At 54.7% G+C, this 22,411-nt stretch overlaps 1 protein-coding gene across 1 annotated transcript; it reads left to right on the top strand.

Annotated features, from left to right (window-relative positions):
- Positions 1–1,883: 1,883 nt before the first annotated feature.
- On the top strand, positions 1,884–21,787 carry SKAP1 (src kinase associated phosphoprotein 1; the record flags this gene model as incomplete). The annotated part of the gene is made up of 9 exons (XM_084221990.1): positions 1,884–1,971; positions 2,652–2,729; positions 3,368–3,451; positions 3,775–3,899; positions 4,400–4,463; positions 4,805–4,978; positions 6,978–7,034; positions 7,655–7,767; positions 21,689–21,787. The coding sequence occupies 9 exons, from the start codon at positions 1,884–1,886 to the stop codon at positions 21,785–21,787; spliced, it is 882 nt and encodes a 293-aa protein (XP_084078116.1).
- Between the last annotated feature and the right edge of the window lie 624 nt (positions 21,788–22,411).

Raw genomic sequence — 22,411 nt, 5'->3', positions numbered from 1 at the left:
TGACACCTTCAGCTCCTCAAAATTTGGGATTTTCCCTGGATTTGCTGGCCCCGTTGGGAATAAGGAAAAGGGGATGGCCATGCAGGAGGATCCCACCGGGATTTGGGATTTGCTCCCAAGGCTCAGCACCCCAAATCCCGTTTTTCCATGGCCGGGGGAGCTTCATCCCTCTGGGATTGACCCACGGGCAGCTCCTGGCCCAGATGGAAAAAAGGGATGGGATGGATGAGGGCTGAGACTGGGAAAAAACGGGAAACCTCTGGAAAACCGGGAATGAGCGGCTCCAGTTTGATCTCCAGGCACCCCAGATCGGCTTTTCCATGGGGAGATTGGAATAAATCCCGGCAGGAATGGGGCTCACCCCTCCCATTCCCTCTCCCCCTCCTCCCCTGGCTCCTTTTGGGGCCTCAGGGTTCTTGGGGGGGCTCAGGACCCTCTGGAAAACCGGGAATGAGCGGGAAGAGCGGGACCAGTCGGATCTCCAGGTGTCCCATGTCAGCTTCTCCAGGGGGGAATTAGGGAACAAATCCCGGCAGGAATTGAGGTCACTGCCCCCCTCCCTCCTCCTTTGGGGCCGAGAGGTCCTTGCAGGGGCTCGGGCCCCTCTGGAAAACCGGGAAAGCCGGGGAAAAGCAGCTCTGGGAGTTTGATCTCCAGCTGCCCCATATCAGCTTTTCCAAGGGGAAATTAGGGAACAAATTCCAGCGGGAACGGGGGGGTGGGCTCTCCCCCCGGAGCCGCGGGGTGAAAGCTGAAAGTTGAAGAGTCCAAAGCCGTCAATCCCGACTTTCAGCCGGCGCTGGGAAAGGGAAATATTTGGATAAGGCGCGATCCGGAGCTGCCGCTGTTTACAAATCCCGATCCCACATCAAACGCGGCTCCCTTTGGGAAGCGCTTCCCGCTCTCCCGGCTCCTTTTGGGAGCTGTCACGGGAATTATTTGATGTTTCCCTCTCTCCTTTGTTTGTTTACGTTCATTAAAGTCGGGAGAATCCATCAAACCCTCGGCTCCGGTCATCCCGGAGCGCGCGCGGCCGCAGGTGCGGAGCGGCCGGGGATGATGGAGGATCCATTTATCCCGCGGGGCGTGTGGAGGGAATGACACATTCCCGATAAATCCAACCCCGTCCCCGCCCTTCTGCCTTCCCCCGGCCCTGATGGATGAGCTCCTTATCGGGAACGCGGCGAAGCCGCGGTCGAGCTCCGGCCGCGCTTCCCGGCCGGATGCGGGGGCCGATCCCGGCCTTCCGCGGGCTCCCGGGATGGGCCGGGATTTATGGGAGCCGTTCCCAGCCCTGCCGGACGTCAGCTTGGACAGAATCCCAAAAAATCCCCCCTGGATCTGCCCCGTTGTGGGGAGTCAGCCCCGGTTTCTTGCCTCTGGAATTGCAGAGTTTTGCTGCCCTCCGGAATTCCCAAATTTGCCGCCCCTGGAATTCCTGAGTTTGCCCCGTCTAAAATTCCCCGAATTTTTTGCCTCCAGGATCCCCAAGTTTGCCCGGAATTCCAAACTTTTTCCCAAGTTTGCTGTCTGCAGAATTCCCAAGTTTGCTGCGGACAGAACGAGGCTTCCAAGGCCATTCCCAGAAAAACGAGGCCTCCAAGGCCATTCCCGGGAAAACAAGGCTTCCAAGGCCATTCCCGGGAAAACGAGGCCTCCAAGGCCATTCCCGGGAAAACAAGGCTTCCAAGGCCTCACCATTCCCAGAAAAACGAGGCTTCCAAGGCCATTCCTGGGAAAACGAGGCCTCCGAAGCCATTCCCGGGAAAACGAGGCTTCCAAGGCCATTCCCAGAAAACGAGGCTTCCAAGGCCTCACCATTCCCAGAAAATGAGGCCTCCAAGGCCATTCCCGGGAAAATGAGGCCGTCGGGCTAACGAGGAATGGTCGGAGCACACCTGAACGCTCCGCTGGAGCCGGAGCAAAAGTCGGGATTTACGGAGTCCCCGCGCGGACAGGAAAGGACGGGAAGTTTATCATGGATTAGGGAATTAATGGGGATGAATTCCCGCCCGCTGATGGATGGGGCGGACGCTCCATTAGGGAGTGATTTAGGATTTTCCGGCTCATTGTGGATCAGGGAGGGCTCGGCCGGGCAGGGCCGGGGTCGGGATGTTGGGATTGGGGAAGAATTGGGGAGCAGGGAAGGAATTCCAGGGATTTTCCAAGTCGTGGATCCGTGTTTTTTACATTTTTGCATTTTTATCTCCATGTTTTTCACTTTTGTGTGGATTTATTGGGGGTAATTTGGGATGGAAGGGATCCTAAAGCTCATCCAGGGTCACCTCCCCCTATCCCAGGATTCCCAGGATTTTGGGATGAGCTGGGAATGGCAGAGCCCTCCCAGGCTCCGGGATGAGATTCCATGGGCAGATCCACAATGGGAATTGGGTTTTCCATGGGAATTGGGTTTCCATGTCCATAACCCAACCAGATTCCAGGGAAAAAGGGCGGCTCCAGCCCCATCCCGCTGAATCCCAGAATTCCAAGACCCCGCTCCCTATTCCCAATCCTGGGAATACCAGTGGGATTGGGATAAACTGGGATTTCCATCCCCAGCGCTGCTCCCCCAAAGAAAGGGGCTGGAAACCTCGGAATGTGGGAATGGGAATGGCAAATCCCAAGATTTTCCTTTGCTCTGCTCCCTGCAGGCCCGGAGGAGATCCCACGGCCCATCCAGGATTCCGGGAATATTTTGAAGCAAGGATACCTGGAGAAGAGATCCCGAGGTAAAACCTGGAATTCCAGGAGAAGATCCAGCGCTGCCACCTGAACATTTGGGAAAATCCCAAATTTCCAGCCTAAAAAACCCCCAGGAAATACCAGGAAATCCACGGATTTCCACCGGCAGGACCTTCCAGGTTTTTCCAATGCCTTGCTGGGCTCGTTCCCTTTTCCAGAGCATCCAAATTAAATCCTGGAATTGAATTAAGCCCGGCCCAGGCCTGGAGGGCAAAACTAATGAGGAGAAAAAGCCGGGAAAAGCTCCAGGGATTCGGGATCATCCCACGTTTAATGCGGAGATAAGAGCCGGGCTCGGAATCAGCCTCGGCCTTATCTCCCTTTTCCCGTGAAAGCCACAAATTATTCCCTTCCCTAATGGGATTTTCTCGGGAATTATGGATGGCAAGAGGCAGAAACAGCTCCTGGCTTTTCCCCGAGCTCAGCGCGGAGTTAGGCCTGGCTTAACTCCCACTAATTTCTGATTTAACAACATTTCCCAGAGATTTAACCCCAAACGCGTTCCCTGGCAGCATCAAATCCGTGAGAAACTCATCCCAAAGGAATAAAATGGAGCCTTTTTCCCGCTTTTCCCGATTTTTCCTGCCTTTTCCCATTTTTCCCTGTTTTTTTCCCGTTTTTCCAGAGCCCAGCTTTTTCGGCTCCGAGTGGCACAAGCGCTGGTGCGTCCTCACCCAACGGAATTTCCTCTACTACGCCAATGAGAAAAGTGAGCGGGAAAAGAATTCCCAACTTTCGGGTGGAAAAGTGGGATCTGACGGTGGAAAACCGCAATTCCCGGGTCCTGGAAGGGAAAATCCCACCTGGATTTGGGGTTTTTTCCATCGGAGCAAAGGGAAGTTTCCGGGCATTTCCCAGAATTTTCCAACCATTTCCCTTTCCCGGATTTTCTGGACTTTCCCCTTCCCTGGAATTTTCCAGACGCGTGCCTCAGTTTCCCTCCATGGAGAAACCCCCCCCTCCCCGGAGCAGTGTCCAGGGGTGGAAAAAAAGCTGGAAAATCCCAATTTTCTCCCAATTCCCTTTTCCCAGGCAAGCAGCCCAAAGGCTCCTTTCCCATCGAGCGCTACCAGGCCCGCCTGGATTCCCAGCTCCGGAAAGATTCCCGGAAAAAATGCTGCTTCCAGCTGCTCTGTCCTGGAAAACGCTCCTACGAGGTGGGAAATGGCAGGAAAATGGGAGATTTGGGGGGAAATGGGAATTTCAGGGGGAAAAAATGGACATTTTTGGGGGGAAATGGGAATTTGGGGGTGGAAATGGGAATTTTGTGGAGGAAACGGGAATTTTGGTGGGAAAATGGGAATTTGGGGGGTGAAACAGGAACAGCCAGAGAGAAACGGGAATGGATTTCCATGGATTTCCATGGATTTCCATGGATTAGGCGTGACAGCTTTCCTGGGATAGCCTGGCTAGGGTTTCCATGGATTTCCATGGAATTCCGTGGATTTCCACGGATTCGGTTTTCCAGCTTTCCTGGGATATCCTGGCCGTGCTTCGGTCCCACTCGTAGCCGGGAGACAAATCCGGGGGATGGATTTTCCCGGTGCCCCGGGGTTGGGAATGGCGGGTCCCGGTCCCCCCATCCCAAATCCCAAATAATCCCAAATCCCAAATCCCAAACAATCCCAAATCCCGGGATAACGGGTTCTCCCTGCAGTTCACAGCTCCGAGCCCGGCCGAGGCCCAGGACTGGGTGGAGCAGATCCGGTTCCTCCTCAGGGGTGAGTCTGGAGCGGCTCCCGGGTTTTTGGGATCTTTGGGAAGCGTTTTCCCACCTGGATTGGGGCTTTCCATCCACCCTGGATCTGTGGGGAGTTGCTCCAGCTGGAGGCAGAGAAAATTCCGGAACCTCTGGCACCCCCCAGCTGTGTTCCCGTCAGGATTCATCCCTGAATTTGGGGTTGTTCCTGGGATTTCCCATCTTTGGTTTTTCCCATCTTTCCTTGGGTTTTTCCTTGGTTTTTTTGCCCGTTCTTGGGCACAGGATTTGGATCTCGATCCCACCCCTCTGGAATCGGGAGAATTCCCACTTTTCCATCCTTTTTCCCCTCTTTCCCTGCAGACCTGAGCTCCCTGACCATTCCCTGCGACGAGGATGAGGAGGAGGAGGAGGAGGAGGAGGAGGAGGAAGAGCTCTCCAAGGACCGGGACAGCTCCGATTCCATGAACAATTCCCAAAATTCCGCCCTGAATCCAGAGGAGCTGGAAGGCGACGACATCTACGAGGTGATGCCAGGTGAGCTCCCAAATTCCCAACTTTTCCTTGGAAAACCGCGGGGAAACCTCGGCCGTTCCCACACCGGCACCATTCCCACATCTCCGCTCCAAACCCACCCCAAATTCCAAGGTTTTATCCCATTTCTTTATTCCAAGCTTTTGATGGACCTCCCAAACCCAAACCTTGTTTTTCTGGGAATTTCGGATCTGGGGATCCTGCTGGAGCAGCCCTCAGAGTTTCGATGGATTTTCATGGATTTTTTTCAAGGATTTTCATGGATTTTCACTGGGTTTCATAGGTTCTCATGGTTTTCCATGGGTTTCCATGGATTTCCATTGATTTCCATAGGTTTTCACAGATTTCCGTGTGTTTTCCATAGTTTTTCATGAATTTCCATGGATTTCCATGGATTAGGTTTTCCAGCTTTCCTGACATAGCCTGACAAGGGTTTCCATGGGTTTCCATGGGTTTCCATGGGTTTCCATAGGCTTCCATATATTTCCATGGATTTCCATGGGTTTCCATAGGATTCCATGGATTTCCATGGGTTTCCTTGGACTTCCACGGATTTCCATGGGTTTCCATGCATTTCCACGGGTTTCCATGGATTTCCATGGGTTTCCATGGATTTCCATGGGTTTCCATGGATTTTCATGGATTTTCGTGGATTTCCTTGGACTTCCACGGGTTTCCATGCATTTCCATGGATTTCCATGAATTTCCATGGATTAGGCTTCCCAGCTCTCCCGGAACAACCCAACTCACAGATCCCCCTCCATCCCAAAGCCCCAAAAACCCCAGGAAAAGCCCCAAAAACCCCAGGAAAAGCCCCAATCCCACCCTCCCTCCGCCCCCTTCTCCCTCCTTTACCTCCCGACCAAAAACCACGGAAAAAAGAAAAAAAAAACCCGTGAGACGGGAATAAAAAAACCGGGAAAAGCCACGGAGAGATAATTTCCTCGGCGTTAATGAAGTTTTACAAAAACAGACGCGGCCGAGGCCAAATAAAATTTCACAGGTGATAAATTTTTCCAATTTCCCGGGAAGGATTCGATGGGAATGTTAAATCAGGAGTGAAGGTGTCCGTTCGGAAGCGCCGAGCGCTGCCGGGGAATTTTATCGACTGGAAAATTGAATCAAATTGCTCCATTAAAAACTCGGCTCCGCAGAGATTCCGGAGCTTCCCGGGATGCGCCGGCGGCTCCGGACCCCCGGGATGAGGATCCCAAAAGTGGGGTGGGGAGGGAGAAGCGGAATTTTCCAAAGTTTTCCGGCTTTTCCCTTTGAGTCAGTCCCGGAGAATCCAAGTGTTGGGTGGAGTTGGGAAGGCAGAGCTTCATTTCCAGGCCTGATATTCCAGGAAAACTCTTGGATCCATCGGATTTGGTTCCAGGAAAACTCTTGGATCCATGGGATTTGGTTCCAGGAAATCCCCTGGGTGGTGGGGAGGAGCAGCTCCTGTCCCCATGGATCCCATTCCCGGATCTCCCGGGCCCAAATCCTCCAGGAATGTGCCTGGGAACGGGACAAGGAGCGGGCAGGGATGTCCGTGGGACAGGAAATGGGATTTCCCTGGATGGGAAATGGGTTTTCCACGGATAAGGATGGAAATTTGGGATGCTCCACCCAGCTCCACTCCCTTCCCATTTTCCCAAGCCTTTCCAGCCCCTCTGGAATCCGCCCTTTCCCCGGGGTCATTCCTTCCACCCCTTCCTCCCTAATCCCTGCTTCCTTCCTGGCATTCCCAGCCCGGAATTTCCCCTCTGGAATCTCCTTTTCCTCTCTTCCCGCGGGGACACCCGGAAATTCTGGGATTTGTTTTTCCCGGTGCCCACAACGGTTCCGGTTTTCCATGAAAATCTTCCCCGGTACTTCCTCTCCCCGCCCTCAATCCGGGAATTTTTTATTCCCAGGATTCTCTCGGAGCCCTGGGCCTGCCGGAGCTGCGGCATTCCCGGATTTTCTCTGATTTCTCCTCTGTTTTTCCCGGATTTTCCCATTGTTTTTTCCCCCCCAGATGAGGAGCTGGAGCCGCCGGTCCCGGAGGATGAGGAGGATTTTGGGAGCGAGGAGGGTAAGATCCCAACCCGAAGGATTCCCAGGATATGGATGGGGGGGATATTTTGGGATTTTGGCCACTTTGGAGCATCCTGGGCTGCGAAAAATGTGGAGAACGGGAGAATTCCTGGGATTTGACTCCTCCCATTGGTGGAATTCCACTTGGGAAGACTCATCCTGATTTCCCAGAATTCCTGGTATAACGGAGGGATTTGGGAGTTTCAAAGTGGGAAAGTGGGATTTTTATCCCTAAAAATCCACAGAGAGATCCCACAGGAATTTTGGGATCCAACCCCCCCAGGATCCCGACGGATATTCCCAGGATGCCTCCAGCGCCCTCCTGTCCCTCTGGGGAGCAGGAAAGGAGCTGGGATGAGAATTCCTAGGAAAGGAATTCCCGGAAAACCGGGACCAAACTCTTTGGGCAGCGCCAGTCCCTCAGCCGGCCGCTCCGCGATGGAATTCCACGGAATTCCCGGCGTTTCCCAGCCTCAGCACCCCAGATTCCCGACGGACCCGGGGCCTTTCCCATCCCGGAGGAGCTCCAGGAGAACTCTCGGCTCCGGAATCCCCTCGGTGATCCCGGACCTGCCAATCCCTCCCCAGCCTGACCCTTTCTTTTCCCCTTTTCCCCAGAAAATTCCGACTGGGATTACTCCAGTTACTACCAGGGGCTGTGGGATTGCCGCGGGGACAACCCCGACGAGCTCTCCTTCCAACGGGGCGACCTCATCCGCATCCTCAGCAAGGTGGGAGCCGCAAATTTTTGGAGTTTTTTTGGGAATTTTGGCTCGTTTCCCGTTTTATTTCCCATTCCCGACGGGGCGGCTTCATCCTCAGTGAGGTAGGAGCGGGAATTTTGGGGGATTCGGGCGCCAAAAGGTGCTAAAATCACAAAAAATTAAGATTTAAAATTAAATTAATGACGTCAGGAATGGGGGTTATTGGTTTCACTGGGTTTTACTGGGGGTTTATTGTTTTTTACTGGTTTTTACTGGTTTCTACTGGTTTTTACTGGTTTTTACTGGGCGTTTACTGGTTTTTATTGATTTTTACTGGGTTTTACTGGGGGTTTACTGTTTTTTACTGTTTTTTCTGTTCTTTACTGGTTTTTACTGGTTTTTACTGGTTTTTACTGGTTTTTACTGGGATTGGGGCCTATCTGGGACTTGATTTGGGGTGGGAGGAGCAGCTCCCCCTCCTGATCCCGCACCCTCTCTGGAACCCTGCGAATTCCCCATTTCTGGGGCATTCCCGATGTGGGAATTTGGGGAATCGCCTGCGCTGGGATCCCCCCCCAGGCCGCCTTCGCCCGGGGGTGGCACCCCGAGATCCCAGCGGGAATTCCGGCGGAATTCCTGGGGGCTTTTCCCTGTGAATTCAGGATGTGGGAAGCGGAGGGAGGCGGTGATGGGAGGAGGAGGAGGAGGAGGAGGAGGGAAAAGGTTGGGAATGTTCACTCAGCTGCGCCTTAATTTCCTTTTCAATCTTGTCCCAATTAATTTCGCGGAATTAATCTCACGGCGCCCGCTGGCTCCGAGCGCGGAATTGCGGCTCCTGTAAAATCCCATCTGGCGCCTTCCCCGCCCGGCATTCCCGGGAAAAGCGGGCACCGGGGGCGGAAGGGGGTCGGGGAATGGTGGAATTGTCAAGGCTGGATCCGGGCTGGATCTTCCCGATGGAGAAACCGACCCCGTCCCAGCATTCCTCGGCAGCTTCCAGGGAAATCAGGGCCCGTTTGATCCCAGGAATCCCGGGAATGCTGATCCCAAGGGATCCTGGGCGCCCTGGGTCTGGGAGGTGCAGGGTGACAACCCCGAGGTGCCAACAACTCATTCCAAAAACCCCTGCCAGGAGAAAACACTGGGAATTCACTTGGGAGAAGGGGAGAGTCATTCCTGTGCCTAATTCCCATCTCCAATTCCCATCTCCAATTCCCATCCCCAATTCCCATCCCCAATTCCCAACCCTAATTCCCATCCCCAATTCCCATCTCCAATTCCCATCCCTAATTCCCATCCCCAGTTCCCATCCCCAATTCCCATCCCCAATTCCCATCCCCAGTTCCCATCCCCAATTCCCATCCCTAATTCCCATCCCCAGTTCCCATCCCCAATTCCCATCCCCAATTCCCATCCCCAATTCCCATCCCCAGTTCCCATCTCTAATTCCCATCCCCAATTGCCATCCCCAATTCCCATCTCCAATTCCCATCTCCAATTCCCATCCCCAATTCCCATCCCCAATTCCCATCCCCAATTCCCATCCCCAATTCCCATCCCAATTCCCACCTCTGGAAGCGCCCAAGGCCAGGCTGGCCTGGGGTAGTGGGAGGGGTCCCTGCCCGTGGCAGGGCTGGTTTTGGGATGGGGTTTGAGCTCCTTCCCTCCCACCCCATCCCGGAATTCCACCATCCCAACAAAACCCCGTTCCCATATCCCCGTTCCCGGCCCTGCTCCCTTTTCCCTGTCCCAGCGATTCCTCCTCCAGGATAATTGTGGGAATGTGGGATCTGCTCATTCCCTCCATCCCTGCCCCAAACCGGGATCCGCTCATTCCCTCCATCCCTGCTCTAACCGGGATCCGCTCATTCCCTCCATCCCTGCCCAAACCGGGATCCGCTCATTCCCTCCATCCCTGCCCGGGAACACCGGGATCCGCTCATTCCCTCCATCCCTGCCCTAAAACCTCCTCCAGGATAATTGTGGGAATGTGGGATCCGCTCATTCCCTCCATCCCTGCCCGGGAACACCAGGATCCGCTCATTCCCTCCATCCCTGCTCTAACCGGGATCCGCTCATTCCCTCCATCCCTGCTCTAACCGGGATCCGCTCATTCCCTCCATCCCTGCCCCAAACCGGGATCCGCTCATTCCCTCCATCCCTGCCCTAAAACCGGGATCCGCTCATTCCCTCCATCCCTGCCGGTAGAACCGGGATCCTCTCATTCCCTCCATCCCTGCCCTAAAACCGGGATCCGTTCATTCCCTCCATCCCTGCCCGGGAACACCAGGATCCGCTCATTCCCTCCATCCCTGCCCCAAACCGGGATCCGCTCATCCCCTCCATCCCTGCCCCAAACCGGGATCCGTTCATCCCCTCCATCCCTGCTCTAACCGGGATCCGCTCATTCCCTCCATCCCTGCCCAAACCGGGATCCGCTCATTCCCTCCATCCCTGCCCCAAACCGGGATCCGCTCATTCCCTCCATCCCTGCTCTGACCGGGGTCCGCTCATTCCCTCCATCCCTGCCCTAACCGGGATCCGCTCATTCCCTCCATCCCTGCTCTGACCGGGGTCCGCTCATTCCCTCCATCCCTGCCCGGGAACACCGGGATCCGCTCATTCCCTCCATCCCTGCTCTAACCGGGATCCGTTCATCCCCTCCATCCCTGCCCCAAACCGGGATCCGCTCATTCCCTCCATCCCTGCTCTAACCGGGATCCGCTCATTCCCTCCATCCCTGCCCTAAAACCGGGATCCGCTCATTCCCTCCATCCCTGCCCCAAACCGGGATCCGCTCATTCCCTCCATCCCTGCTCTAACCGGGATCCGCTCATTCCCTCCATCCCTGCCCTAACCGGGATCCGCTCATTCCCTCCATCCCTGCCCTAACCGGGATCCGCTCATTCCCTCCATCCCTGCCCCAAACCGGGATCCGCTCATTCCCTCCATCCCTGCCCTAACCGGGATCCGCTCATTCCCTCCATCCCTGCTCTAACCAGGATCCGCTCATTCCCTCCATCCCTGCCCTAACCGGGATCCGCTCATCCCCTCCATCCCTGCTCTAACCGGGATCCGCTCATTCCCTCCATCCCTGCTCTAACCAGGATCCGCTCATTCCCTCCATCCCTGCCCCAAACCGGGATCCGCTCATTCCCTCCATCCCTGCTCTAACCAGGATCCGCTCATTCCCTCCATCCCTGCCCCAAACCGGGATCCGCTCATTCCCTCCATCCCTGCCCAAACCGGGATCCGCTCATTCCCTCCATCCCTTCCCTAAAACCGGGATCCGCTCATTCCCTCCATCCCTGCCCTAAAACCTCCTCCAGGATAACTGTGGGAATGTGGGATCCGCTCATTCCCTCCATCCCTGCCCTAACCGGGATCCGCTCATTCCCTCCATCCCTGCCCCAAACCGGGATCCGCTCATTCCCTCCATCCCTGCTCTAACCGGGATCCGCTCATTCCCTCCATCCCTGCCCCAAACCGGGATCCGTTCATCCCCTCCATCCCTGCTCTAACCGGGATCCGTTCATTCCCTCCATCCCTGCCGGTAGAACCGGGAGAGGGAAGCTCCGGCGGAGAATTCCCGCATGCCGGCGGCAGCCGCGGGCGCGGGGTGACACCTAGTGGCATTTTCCGTGGATGTGGGAGCGGGGACCGGCCCGGGGCTCCCCCCGCTCGTCCCCGGAGGCGGCGCGGGATGAGTTCGGTCCGGGCTCAGCTGCGCTCGGTGCCCGCAATGATCCCGCTGGGAACGGCGGCAGCGCCGCCATGGCGGCAGCTGGAAGGCAGCGGTCACCCCCCGGTCACCCCCCGGTCACCCGCCGGTCACCCCCGGTCACCCCCGGTCACCCGTCGGTCACCCCCCGGTCACCCCTCGGTCACCCCTCGATCACCCCTTGATCACGTCTCGGTCACCCCCCGGTCACCCCCCGGTCACATTTGGTCACTCCTGGTCACTCCTGGTCACCCCGCAGGACAGGCACAGGGACAGGGACAGGGACAGGGACAGGGACAGGGACAGGGACAGGGACAGGGACAGGGACAGGGACGGGACAGGGACAGGGATGGGACAGGGACAGGGATGGGACAGGGACAGGGACAGGGATGGGACAGGGACAAGGATGGGGACAGGGACAGGGATGGGACAGGGACAGGGACAGGGACAGGGACAGGGACAGGGACAGGGATGGGACAGGGACAGGGACAGAGACAGGGACAGGGACGGGACAGGGACAGGGATGGGACAGGGACAGGGACAGGGACGGGACAGGGACAGGGATGGGACAGGGACAGGGACAGGGACAGGGACAGGGACAGGGACAGGGACAGGGATGGGACAGGGATGGGACAGGGACAGGGATGGGACGGGAACAGGGACAGGGATGGGACAATTGGAGACACCACAGGGCCTGGGACGAGGCTGATCCCAAACTGTGCCCGGCCCTCGGGGCCTCCCCTGCGCATCCCCATCTCTGCATCCCGAATTTTCCTCATCCTCAGGAACGAGCCCTGCCCCTCCCGAATCCCAAATTTTCCTCAGGGCCTCCCCTGCGCATTCCCCAATCCCGAATTTCCCCAGTCCATCCTCACCAGCCCATTCCCAAACTCCATCCCAAATTTCCCCCTCCGCAGGGATTCCCTGCCCGTTATTCCCGATCTCCATCCCGAATTTCCCCCTCCAGGGATTCCCTGCACATTCCCAATCTCCATTCCCAAATTTCCCTCCGCAGGGATTCCCTGCCCGTTATTCCCAATCTCCATTCCCAAATTTCCCCCTCCGAGGGATTCCCTGCCCGTTATTCCCAATCTCCATCCCAAATTTCCCCCTCCCCAGGGATTCCCTGCCCTTTATCCCCCCGGGAAAAGCCGGAATTCCGTCCCCGCTCCCGGGAATTCCGGGACGAACTCGGCCCCGTTCCTCGTCCCGTCGATCCCGGCGGCCCCGGGGCTGGGGTTCCCAGGAATTCCAGAACATTCCCACATTTCCTTGGGAATTCAGGGCTGAGAATTCCCAAGGATCCAGAAAAACCGGGAGGGGTTTGGGATCAGCGCCTTGGGAATTTCCTGGGATGAGCCTCGGCCGGGAAAACGAATTAATTTAATATATTGAATAAATCTAATTAATTAATTAATGGAATAAAAGAATTAATTAATAGGGACATTAATAAATCCTAAATTAATTCTTAATTATTAAATGAAGAGGTGGATTAATGATAAATTAATAATAAACCAGGGAAATAAATTAATTCTAAATTAATAAATAATCAGGTAAATTATTGTTAATCAATTAATAAATAATCAGGCAAACTAACGTTAATTCATTAATGAAAACAGGGAATTAAATCTATTAGAGATTAATAAATGAGCAGGTAAATGAATGTTAATTAATTAGTAAACAGATATTTAAATCCATCATAAATTAATAAAGAAGTAAACAAACAGATCAATAAATGTTAATCAATTCATTATCAATAACCGAATAAACAGGAAAATAAACAGGTACCAGAACCCATTAATTAATCATTAATTCATTATAAATTAGTAAATAAACATGCAAACAACGAGATAAATAAATGTTAATTAATTCATTATCAATTACTGAACAAAGAGGAAAACAAAGAGGAAAATTCGTGTTCATCAATAATGAAGAACAATTGAAAAATAATAAATAATAAATAATAAATAATAAATAATAAATAATAAATAATAAATAATAAAGGGAATTTTAAAGCAATCCAATGCCAATTAAAATCATGATCAATAATAATTTAAGTTAATAAAGAAACAAATGCAGAAATTCCTGGATCCCCGCAGGAAATCCGGGAATTTTCTCTGGGATTTCTTTGGGCTGAGCAGAAATTCGGGGTTTGGGGTTTGGGGGCGGCTCCGGGGGCTCCTCCCGGCCCCGGAATTCCCGGATTTTCCTGGATCTGGGAATTCCGGGATTTTCCTGGATCTGGGAATTCCCGGATTTTCCTGGATGTTCCACAGACTGGGAGTCACAGGGCAGAGATTTTTCCACCCCTTTTCTATTTTAAATTTTAAAATTTCTCTGTAACACTTTGCATTTTGTCCTTTGCAATTCCTACTTCACATTTTCAGATTGAAATTTGCAATTTTTTTTTAATTTTTAATTTTAATTTTTTTTTCTATTTTACGTTTTGCATTTTGCATTTTATATTTCACTTCTTAAATTTCGCATTTTATATTATAATTTTTATATTTTATATTTTACGTTTTAATTTTTTTTTTATTTCGTATACCTAAAAACATATTTTTTATTTTACATTTTCATTTTTAGAGCTTACACTCAATTTTTTAAAGTTTTTTATATTTTATGCTTTAGATCTTGCAGTTTATCTGTTCTACTTTACTCTTTTTTTACATTTCATATTTTATTTTTGGTGCTTTACGTTTTATACTTTATCAATACATTTTTACAAATGTATTTTCTGTATTCGATTGGGATTTTTGCACTCCCGATTTTCCGTTTTCCGCTCTCCGTTCCGCCCCCGCTCCGTCCATCCCCCGCACCCGCCCCTGCCGGCGGATTCCGGGAATTTTCCCTGGAAAACCGCGGGAAAAACAGAGAAACTGCGGGAAAAAAACCCAAAAAACCATCCCAAAAACCCCCGAAATCCCAAAAATCCCCGAAATCCCAAAAATCCCGGAGCTCCCCGGGCTCCTTTTCCCGGGGCTGGCCCCGAATCCCGGCGGGAATTCCGCGCATTCCCGACATTCCCGGGCTCCCGGAATTCCCGAGCCCTTCCCGCAGATCCCAAACAAATCCCGAGTTTAAATAAAACCATCCCAAAAAAAAGAAAATTAAAAAAAAGGAGTGGGGGGAAATCCGGGATGGGGGATCCTGGATTGGGGGGAAAAATGGGAATTCCCGGCTCCCAATCCCGCCGGCTCCGTCCTTCGTTCCCGGTTTGTTCCAATTCCCTTTGCCCAGCAGGAATGCGGGAAAACCCCGGAGTGGTGGAAGGGGAAAGGGAATGCGGGATCCCCAAAAAAGGCCGGAATTCCCAGGAATCCGGGATCCCTAAAAAGGCCGGAATTCCCGGGAATTCGGGATCCCTAAAAAGGCCGGAATTCCCGGGAATGCAGGATCCCTAAAAAGGCCGGAATTCCCGGGAATTCGGGATCCCCAAAAAAGGCCGGAATTCCCAGGAATCCGGGATCCCTAAAAAGGCTGGAATTCCCGGGAATTTGGGATCCCTAAAAAAGGCCGGAATTCCCGAGAATGTGGAATCCCTAAAAAGGCCGGAATTCCCAGGAATGCAGGATCCCTAAAAAGGCCGGAATTCCCGGGAATGTGGAATCCCTAAAAAGGCCGGAATTCCCGGGAATTTGGGATTCCCTAAAAAAGGCCGGAATTCCTGGGAATTGTCCCGGTAAACGCGGGGATTTGGTGAAAACCCCAGGGATCCATCCCGAGGGATTCCGGGCAGGGATTCCCGGGGATTTGGGATCCTGGGATGGGGCCGGGAATGGGATCCGGGGGATTCCCGGGGATTCCCTGTCAGCCCTTCCCAGTGACCCAGGGGAAAGGGGGAGCCCCACCAGTAATCCCAGTTTGGGGCAGAGAGGGAAACCCGATCCCAGTGAGTCCAGTTTGGGATGAGGATGGGAAACCCGATCCCAGTAACCCCAGTCTGGGATCAGGGTGGGAAACCCAATCCCAGAGCCCAGTGGGGAACACATTCCCAGTTCCCCCAGTCCCAGTTCTCCCAGTTCTCCCAGTTTCCCCAATCCAAATTCTCCCAGTGCCCCAACCCCAGTTCTCCCAATCCCAGTTCTCCCAGTTCTCCCAGTGCCCCAATCCCAGCTCTCCCAGTTCTCCCAGTTCTCCCAGTTCTCCCAGTTCTCCCAGTTCCCCCAATCCCAGCCCTCCCAGTGCTCCCAGTCCCAGTCCAGGCCCCTCTCCCAGCCCCGCCCCCATTGGTTCCCCCCCAGGGTCCCTCCCCCTTCCCCCACATCCCCAAAATTCCCAATCCCAAGGGAAAAATCCCCAAAATTCCCAATCCTGGGGGAAAAATCCCCAAAATTCCCAATCCCAAGGGAAAAATCCCCAAAATTCCCAATCCTGGGGGAAAAATCCCCAAATTCCCAATTCCGGGGGGATTTGGGATCACCGAATCACCGGGATCAGGAATCCTGCTGGAAAAGGAAGAGTTTGGGATTGGAATTGGGATCAGGACTGGGACTGGGATTGGGATTGGGATCGGGATTGGGATTGGGATCGGGATCGGAATTGGGATCGGGATTGGGATCAGGATTGGGACTGGGATCGGGAACGGGATTGGGATCAGGGTCAGGACTGGGACTGGGATTGGGTTGAAAACCTGGGAAGAAAAGGGGCGGTTCTGCCAATTCCCTACAAAGCTGCGACCTGTCCCCATCCCCGGGGGGTCCCCAAATCCAGGGAATTTCAGGGAATCACCGCGCTGACTTCGGGAGGGGGAGGCGACCCCGGGCTTGGGTCTGGAGAGCGATTTTGGATGGGATTTTTGTGGGGTTTTTGTGGGATTTTGTTGGGATTTTTGTGGGATTTTGGATGGGATTTTTGCGAGATTTTTGATCGGATTTTTGTGGGATTTTTGCGGGATTTTTGTGGGATTTTGGATGGGATTTTTGTGGGATTTTTGTTGGGATTTTTGATTAGATTTTTGATCGGATTTTTTTTTAAATGGGATTTTTAATCTGAGTTTTGATCCGATTTTATTTCGGATCCATCCCGGAGCCGGCGCTCGCCGCTCCCAAATCCTCACCCCGCTCCCTCCTCCGGGGGTTTGGGGTGGATGGAATCATCCCGAACCCTCCCGCAGCTCCTCCGGCCGCTCCTCTCCATCAGGCGCGGCTTTAAAGCCGACAACAATCGGCCTCAGAGCAAATTTCGGAACGGGAGCTGGCGATAAACCAAATAAAAATCATTCCCGATTTTTTATTTCATTTCATTTTTTCTCCCCTTTTTTTCCCCCCGCTGGGACAGGCGGGAAAGGTTCATTTTTTCCCCTCTCTCCCTCACAACTCTGCCATTAACGCGAGCCGGGAAGTTTTTCCCCGTGAAAAACGGCCAATTTCGGTGTTGTTCTCCCCGCTCGGCAGCGGCGTTATTAAAATGCTAATTTAAGAGTGGGAGAAAAAAAAAAAAAAAAGAATAAAAAAAAAAACCCACGGAGCTAAATATCTGGCGGTGCCGCAGCCTAATTGCAGCCCATAATGAGCTCTGGAAATGCGAGTGCCCCCGACACACGGAGAGCATCAACAGCCGCCGCCACCTCATTAGCGCCCGCCTTCATTAATTCTGCCGACCCCGCGCTGACCCCGCCGGGGGCCGCGGGGCGCAGGTGGAGCCGCCCGAGCGGCCCCGGGGGATGCGGCGGCGGGGCCGGCTCCGGTTGCCGCGGCAACGCGGGGGATGCGGCGGAGCCCGAGCGCTCCTCGGGGTGCCCGAGCTGCGCTGCGGAGCCCCGAGTTCAGCGCCGCCGCTGCGGCAGAGGGGAGAGCTCCGGTTCCGGGTGTTTCACCCCGATTCCGGGTGTTTCACCCCGATTCTGGCACATTTCACCCCAATTCCGAGTGTTTCACCCCGATTCTGAGTGTTTCACCCCGATTCTGGCACGTTTCACCCCGATTCCGAGGGTTTCACCCCGATTCTGGCACCTTTCCCCCCGATTCTGGGTCTTTCACCCCGATTTTGGCACCTTTCACCCCGATTCCGAGTGTTTCACCCCGATTCCGAGTGTTTCACCCCGATTCTGGAGTGTTTCACCCCAATTCTGACACGTTTCACCCCGATTCTGAGTGTTTCCCCCCGATTCCGGGTGTTTCACCCCGATTCTGGGTCTTTCACCCCGATTTTGGCACCTTTCACCCCGATTCTGAGTGTTTCGCCCCGATTCCGGGTGTTTCACCCCGATTCTGGCACCTTTCACCCCGATTCCGAGTGTTTCACCCCGATTCTGGGTGTTTCACCCCGATTCTGGCGCTTTTCACCCCGATTCCGAGGGTTTCACCCCGATTCCGGGTGTTTCACCCCGATTCCGGGTGTTTCACCCCGATTCTGGAGTTTCACCCCGATTCTGAGCGTTTCACCCCAATTCTGGCACATTTCCCCCCAATTCTGGCGCATTTCCCCCCAATTCTTGCGCATTTCCCCCCGATTCCGGCACATTTCCCCCCCAATTCTGGCGCATTTCCCCCCAATTCTGGCGCATTTCCCCCCGATTCTGGCGCGTTTCTCCCCAGTTCCTGCGTCCCTGAGACTCCAAACCCCACGGACCCCGCACATCCCCCTGCTCTCTGCTCCTCCCTGCCCCTCCTGAAACCTGAGCATCCCCCCAATCCCTGCCCCCCCGAACCCCCAAACCCCCCACCCCCGCTCCCCCAAACCCTCCCGCCAACTTCCTCCGGATTTCCCATCTCGGTTTTTTTCCTCCCTCCTCCCTCCCCGCGCCCTCCCCGGCGCTCGGGACCCCCAAATCCCCGGGAATCCCGGCCGGGCCCCCCCGCGGGCCCCCGCTGCCCTCGCCGTGCCCCCGGTTCCGCCGTGCACTCGGGATGAACCGGCGCGGCGGCGGCAATGGCCCTTGAAGCGCGCCGGGGAGGTGATTTAGGGGATATTAAAGGCGCTGCCGAGCGGCGGCGGCGGCGGCGGCGCCTCTCTCGGGGCGGCGGCACAGATGGGCCCGGCAGATGAAACGATCCCGTCACACCGGGCCCGGCAGATGAAACGTTCCCGGCACACCGGGCCCGGCAGATGAAACGTTCCCGTCACACCGAGCCCGGCGCGCCCGCCTCGGGGCCCGCGCTCCGCCGCGCTCCGCCGGCCCGGAAAGAGAGCCGAGCGCTCGGGTGGGAAACCGGGACGGGTCCGGGCACGGTGTCACCTCAGTGTCACCCCCGTGTCACCCCGGGCGGGGAGGGGAATCATTAATTGGATAAATCCTGGGATAAATTGGATAAATCCTGGGATAAATTGGATAAATCCTGGGATAAATTGGATAAATCAGCCGTGCAATAAAGATCAGCCCCGCGCTGATCCGAGCGCTCGGCCGGGAAACCGGGACGGGTCCGGGCCCGGTGTCACCTCGGTGTCACCCCGGTGTCACCCCCGTGTCACCCCGGGCAGGGAGGGGTGGTGGCAGGGCCCCGGGGAATCATTAATTGGATAAATCCTGGGATAAATTGGATAAATCAGCCGTGCAATAAAAAGCGGCCCCACGCGGGATCCGAGCGCTCGGCCGGGAAACCGGGACGGGTCCGGGCCTGGTGTCACCTCAGTGTCACCCCGGTGTCATCCCCGTGTCACCACCATGTCACCCTGGGCAGGGAGGGGAATCATTAATTGGATAAATCCTGGGATAAATTGGATAAATCCTGGGATAAATTGGATAAATCAGCCATGCAATAAAGATCAGCCCCGTGCGGGATCGGAGCGCTCGGGTGGGAAACCGGGACGGGTCCGGGCCCGGTGTCACCTCAGTGTCCTCCCGGTGTCACCCTGAGCAGGGAGAGGTGGTGGCAGGGCCCCGGGGAATCATTAATTGGATAAATCCTGGGATAAATTGGATAAATCCTGGGATAAATTGGATAAATCCTGGGATAAATTGGATAAATCAGCCATGCAATAAAGATCAGCCCCGTGCGGGATCGGAGCGCTCGGCCAGGGATCCGGGATGGGTCTGGGCCCGGTGTCACCTCAGTGTCACCCCCGTGTCACCCCCGTGTCACCCCGGGCAGAGAGGGGAATCACTAATTGGATAAATCCTGGGATAAATTGGATAAATCCTGGGATAAATTGGATAAATCAGCCGTGCAATAAAGATCAGCCCCGCGCTTCTTCCGAGGGTTCAGCCGGGGATCCGGGACGGGTCTGGGCTCGGTGTCCTCCCGGTGTCACCCCCGTGTCACCCCCGTGTCACCCCGGGCAGGGAGGGGTGGTGGCAGGGCCCCGGGGAATCATTAATTGGATAAATCCTGGGATAAATTGGATAAATCCTGGGATAAATTGGATAAATCAGCCGTGCAATAAAGATCTGCCCCGCGCGGGATCCGAGCGCTCGGGCGGGAAACCGGGACGGGTCCGGGCCCGGTGTCACCGCGGTGTCATCCCCGTGTCACCCCCGTGTCACCCCGGGCAGGGAGGGGAATCATTAATTGGATAAATCCTGGGATAAATTGGATAAATCCTGGGATAAATTGGATAAATCAGCCGTGCAATAAAGATCAGCCCCGCGCGGGATCCGAGGGCTTGGCCGGGAAACCGGGACGGGTCTGGGCTCGGTGTCACCCCCGTGTCACCCCGGTGTCACCCTGGGCGGGGAGGGGAATCATGAATTGGATAAATCCTTGGATAAATTGGATAAATCAGCCGTGCAATAAAGATCAGCCCCGCGCGGGATCCGAGGGCTTGGCCGGGAAACCGGGACGGGTCTGGGCTCGGTGTCACTCCCGTGTCCTCCCGGTGTCACCCCCGTGTCACCCCGTAAAACCCCCAAAATCCCCTTAAAACCCCCCAAAAATCCCCATAAAACCCCCCCAAATCGCCGTAAAACCCCCAAAATCCCCATAAAACCCCCAAAATCCCCGTAAAACCCCCAAAATCTCCATAAACCCCCCAAAACCTCCGTAAACCCCAAAAATCCCCGTTAAACCCCCCAAAATCCCCGTAAAACCCCCAAAATCCCCATAAACCCCCCCAAACTCCCTCCCCGCCCAGCGCAGCAGAGCCCTCATTAAGCCCTAATTAACCAAATCCCAACAAAACCCCTTCCTCCTCCTCCTCCTCCTCCTCCTCCTCCTCCTCCTCCTCCTCCTCCTCCTCCTCCTCCTCCTCCGCTCCCCAGAGCCCGGAATTCCAGCGGGCCGCGGAGGAGCGGAGCGGAGCCGGAGCTCGGCGCTAATGATTTAATCCAAATTAGCATAATTAACGAACATCTGCGCCGGGCGGCGCGGGGCGCTCTGGCAGCGGCTGCCGCGGTTTTTATCGCGCGTTCGATTCTCCCGGGAGCGGAGAATTCCAGCTGGGATGGGGAGGGTCGGGGCGCCCCAAATCCCGGGATCCGGGAAAAGCCCCGCTGGGTTTAGGCCCGGGTTTAACCCGGGCTCGGCACGGGAGGAACCGCGCGGGCTTGAAAACCGGGTTGGGATTGTGCGGCCCGCGGGGAGGGTTCGGGTTTAGGGAAATGTTTGGGGTTTGGGGAAACGTTTGGGGTTTAGGGAAATATTTGGGGTTTAGGGAAACGTTTGGGGTTTGGGGAGATATTTGGGGTTTAGGGAGGAATTCGGATTTTAGGGAAACATTTGGGGTTTAGGGAGGAATTCGGATTTTGGGAAATATTTGGGGTTTAGGGAAACATTTTGGGGTTTAGGGAAACATTTGGGGTTTAGGGAAATATTTGGGGTTTAGGGGTGGATTCGGATTTAAGGGAAATATTTTGGGTTTAGGGAGGAATTCGGATTTTGGGAAATATTTGGGGTTTAGGGATGAATTCGGATTTTAGGGAAATATTTGGGGTTTAGGGATGGATTCGGATTTTGGGAAATATTTGGGGTTTAGGGAAACATTTGGGGTTTAGGGATGGATTCGGATTTTAGGGAAATATTTGGGGTTTGGGAAATATTTGGGGTTTAGGGAAACATTTGGGGTTTAGGGATGAATTTGGATTTTAGGGAAATATTTGGGGTTTATGGATGGATTCGGATTTAGGGAAACATTTGGGGTTCAGGGACAAATTCGGATTTCTGTGGGATTTGGGGTATTTGTTTCTGTGGGATTTGGGGTATTTATTTCTGTGGGATTTGGGGTATTTATTTATTTCTGTGGGATTTGGGGTATTTATTTTTGTGGGATTTGGGGTGTTTCTTTCTTCCTGGGGTATTTATTTCTTCCTGGGGGTTTGGGGTCGGGCCTGACCCCGCTCCCGCCCCACAGGAGTACCCCGGGCACGGCTGGTGGGTCGGGGAGCTCGGCCGGGAGATCGGGATCGTCCCCCGGGAATTCCTGGAGCCCGCCTTCGAGCTGGAGGCGTGACAGGTGAGGGACAGGTGGGGGACAGGTGTGGGACAGGTGGGGGACAGGTGAGGGGACAGGGGAGGGACAGGTGAGGGGACAGGGGAGGGGACAGCCCGGCATGGGGCATTCCCTGGATCCCCTGGATCCCACAGATCCCACAAACCCCACAGATCCCACAAACCCCACAAACCCTACAAATCCCACAGATCCCACAAACCCCACAGATCCCATGGGATTCCTGCAGCAGAGCCACCCCTGGAGGACCCAGCGCTGGCACCGAGCGGATTCACCCCAAAAATCCCCCCTGGAGCCGTTCCAGGGGAAACTGAGGCACGCGTCCTGCTTTTCCCGAAAATCCCACATCCAGGTGTTCCCCTGTCCCAAATCCAGGTGTTCCCCAGTCCCACATCCAGGTGTTCCCCAATCCCGAATCCAGGTGTTCCCCACATCCAGGTGTTCCCCTGTCCCAAATCCAGGTGTTCCCCACATCCAGGTGTTCCCCCATCCCACATCCAGGTGTTCCCCCACATCCAGGTGTTCTCCTGTCCCACATCCAGGTGTTCCCCACATCCAGGTGTTCCCCCATCCCACATCCAGGTGTTCCCCCATCCCAAATCCAGGTGTTCCCCAATCCCAAATCCA

The sequence above is a fragment of the Fringilla coelebs genome (genome assembly GCF_963513975.1).
Source record: "Fringilla coelebs genome assembly, chromosome: 27".
NCBI classification, from domain to species: Eukaryota; Metazoa; Chordata; class Aves; order Passeriformes; family Fringillidae; genus Fringilla; species Fringilla coelebs.
The sequence above is the reverse complement of the archived record's forward strand: the minus strand, read 5'-3'. Positions and strand labels throughout refer to the sequence as shown.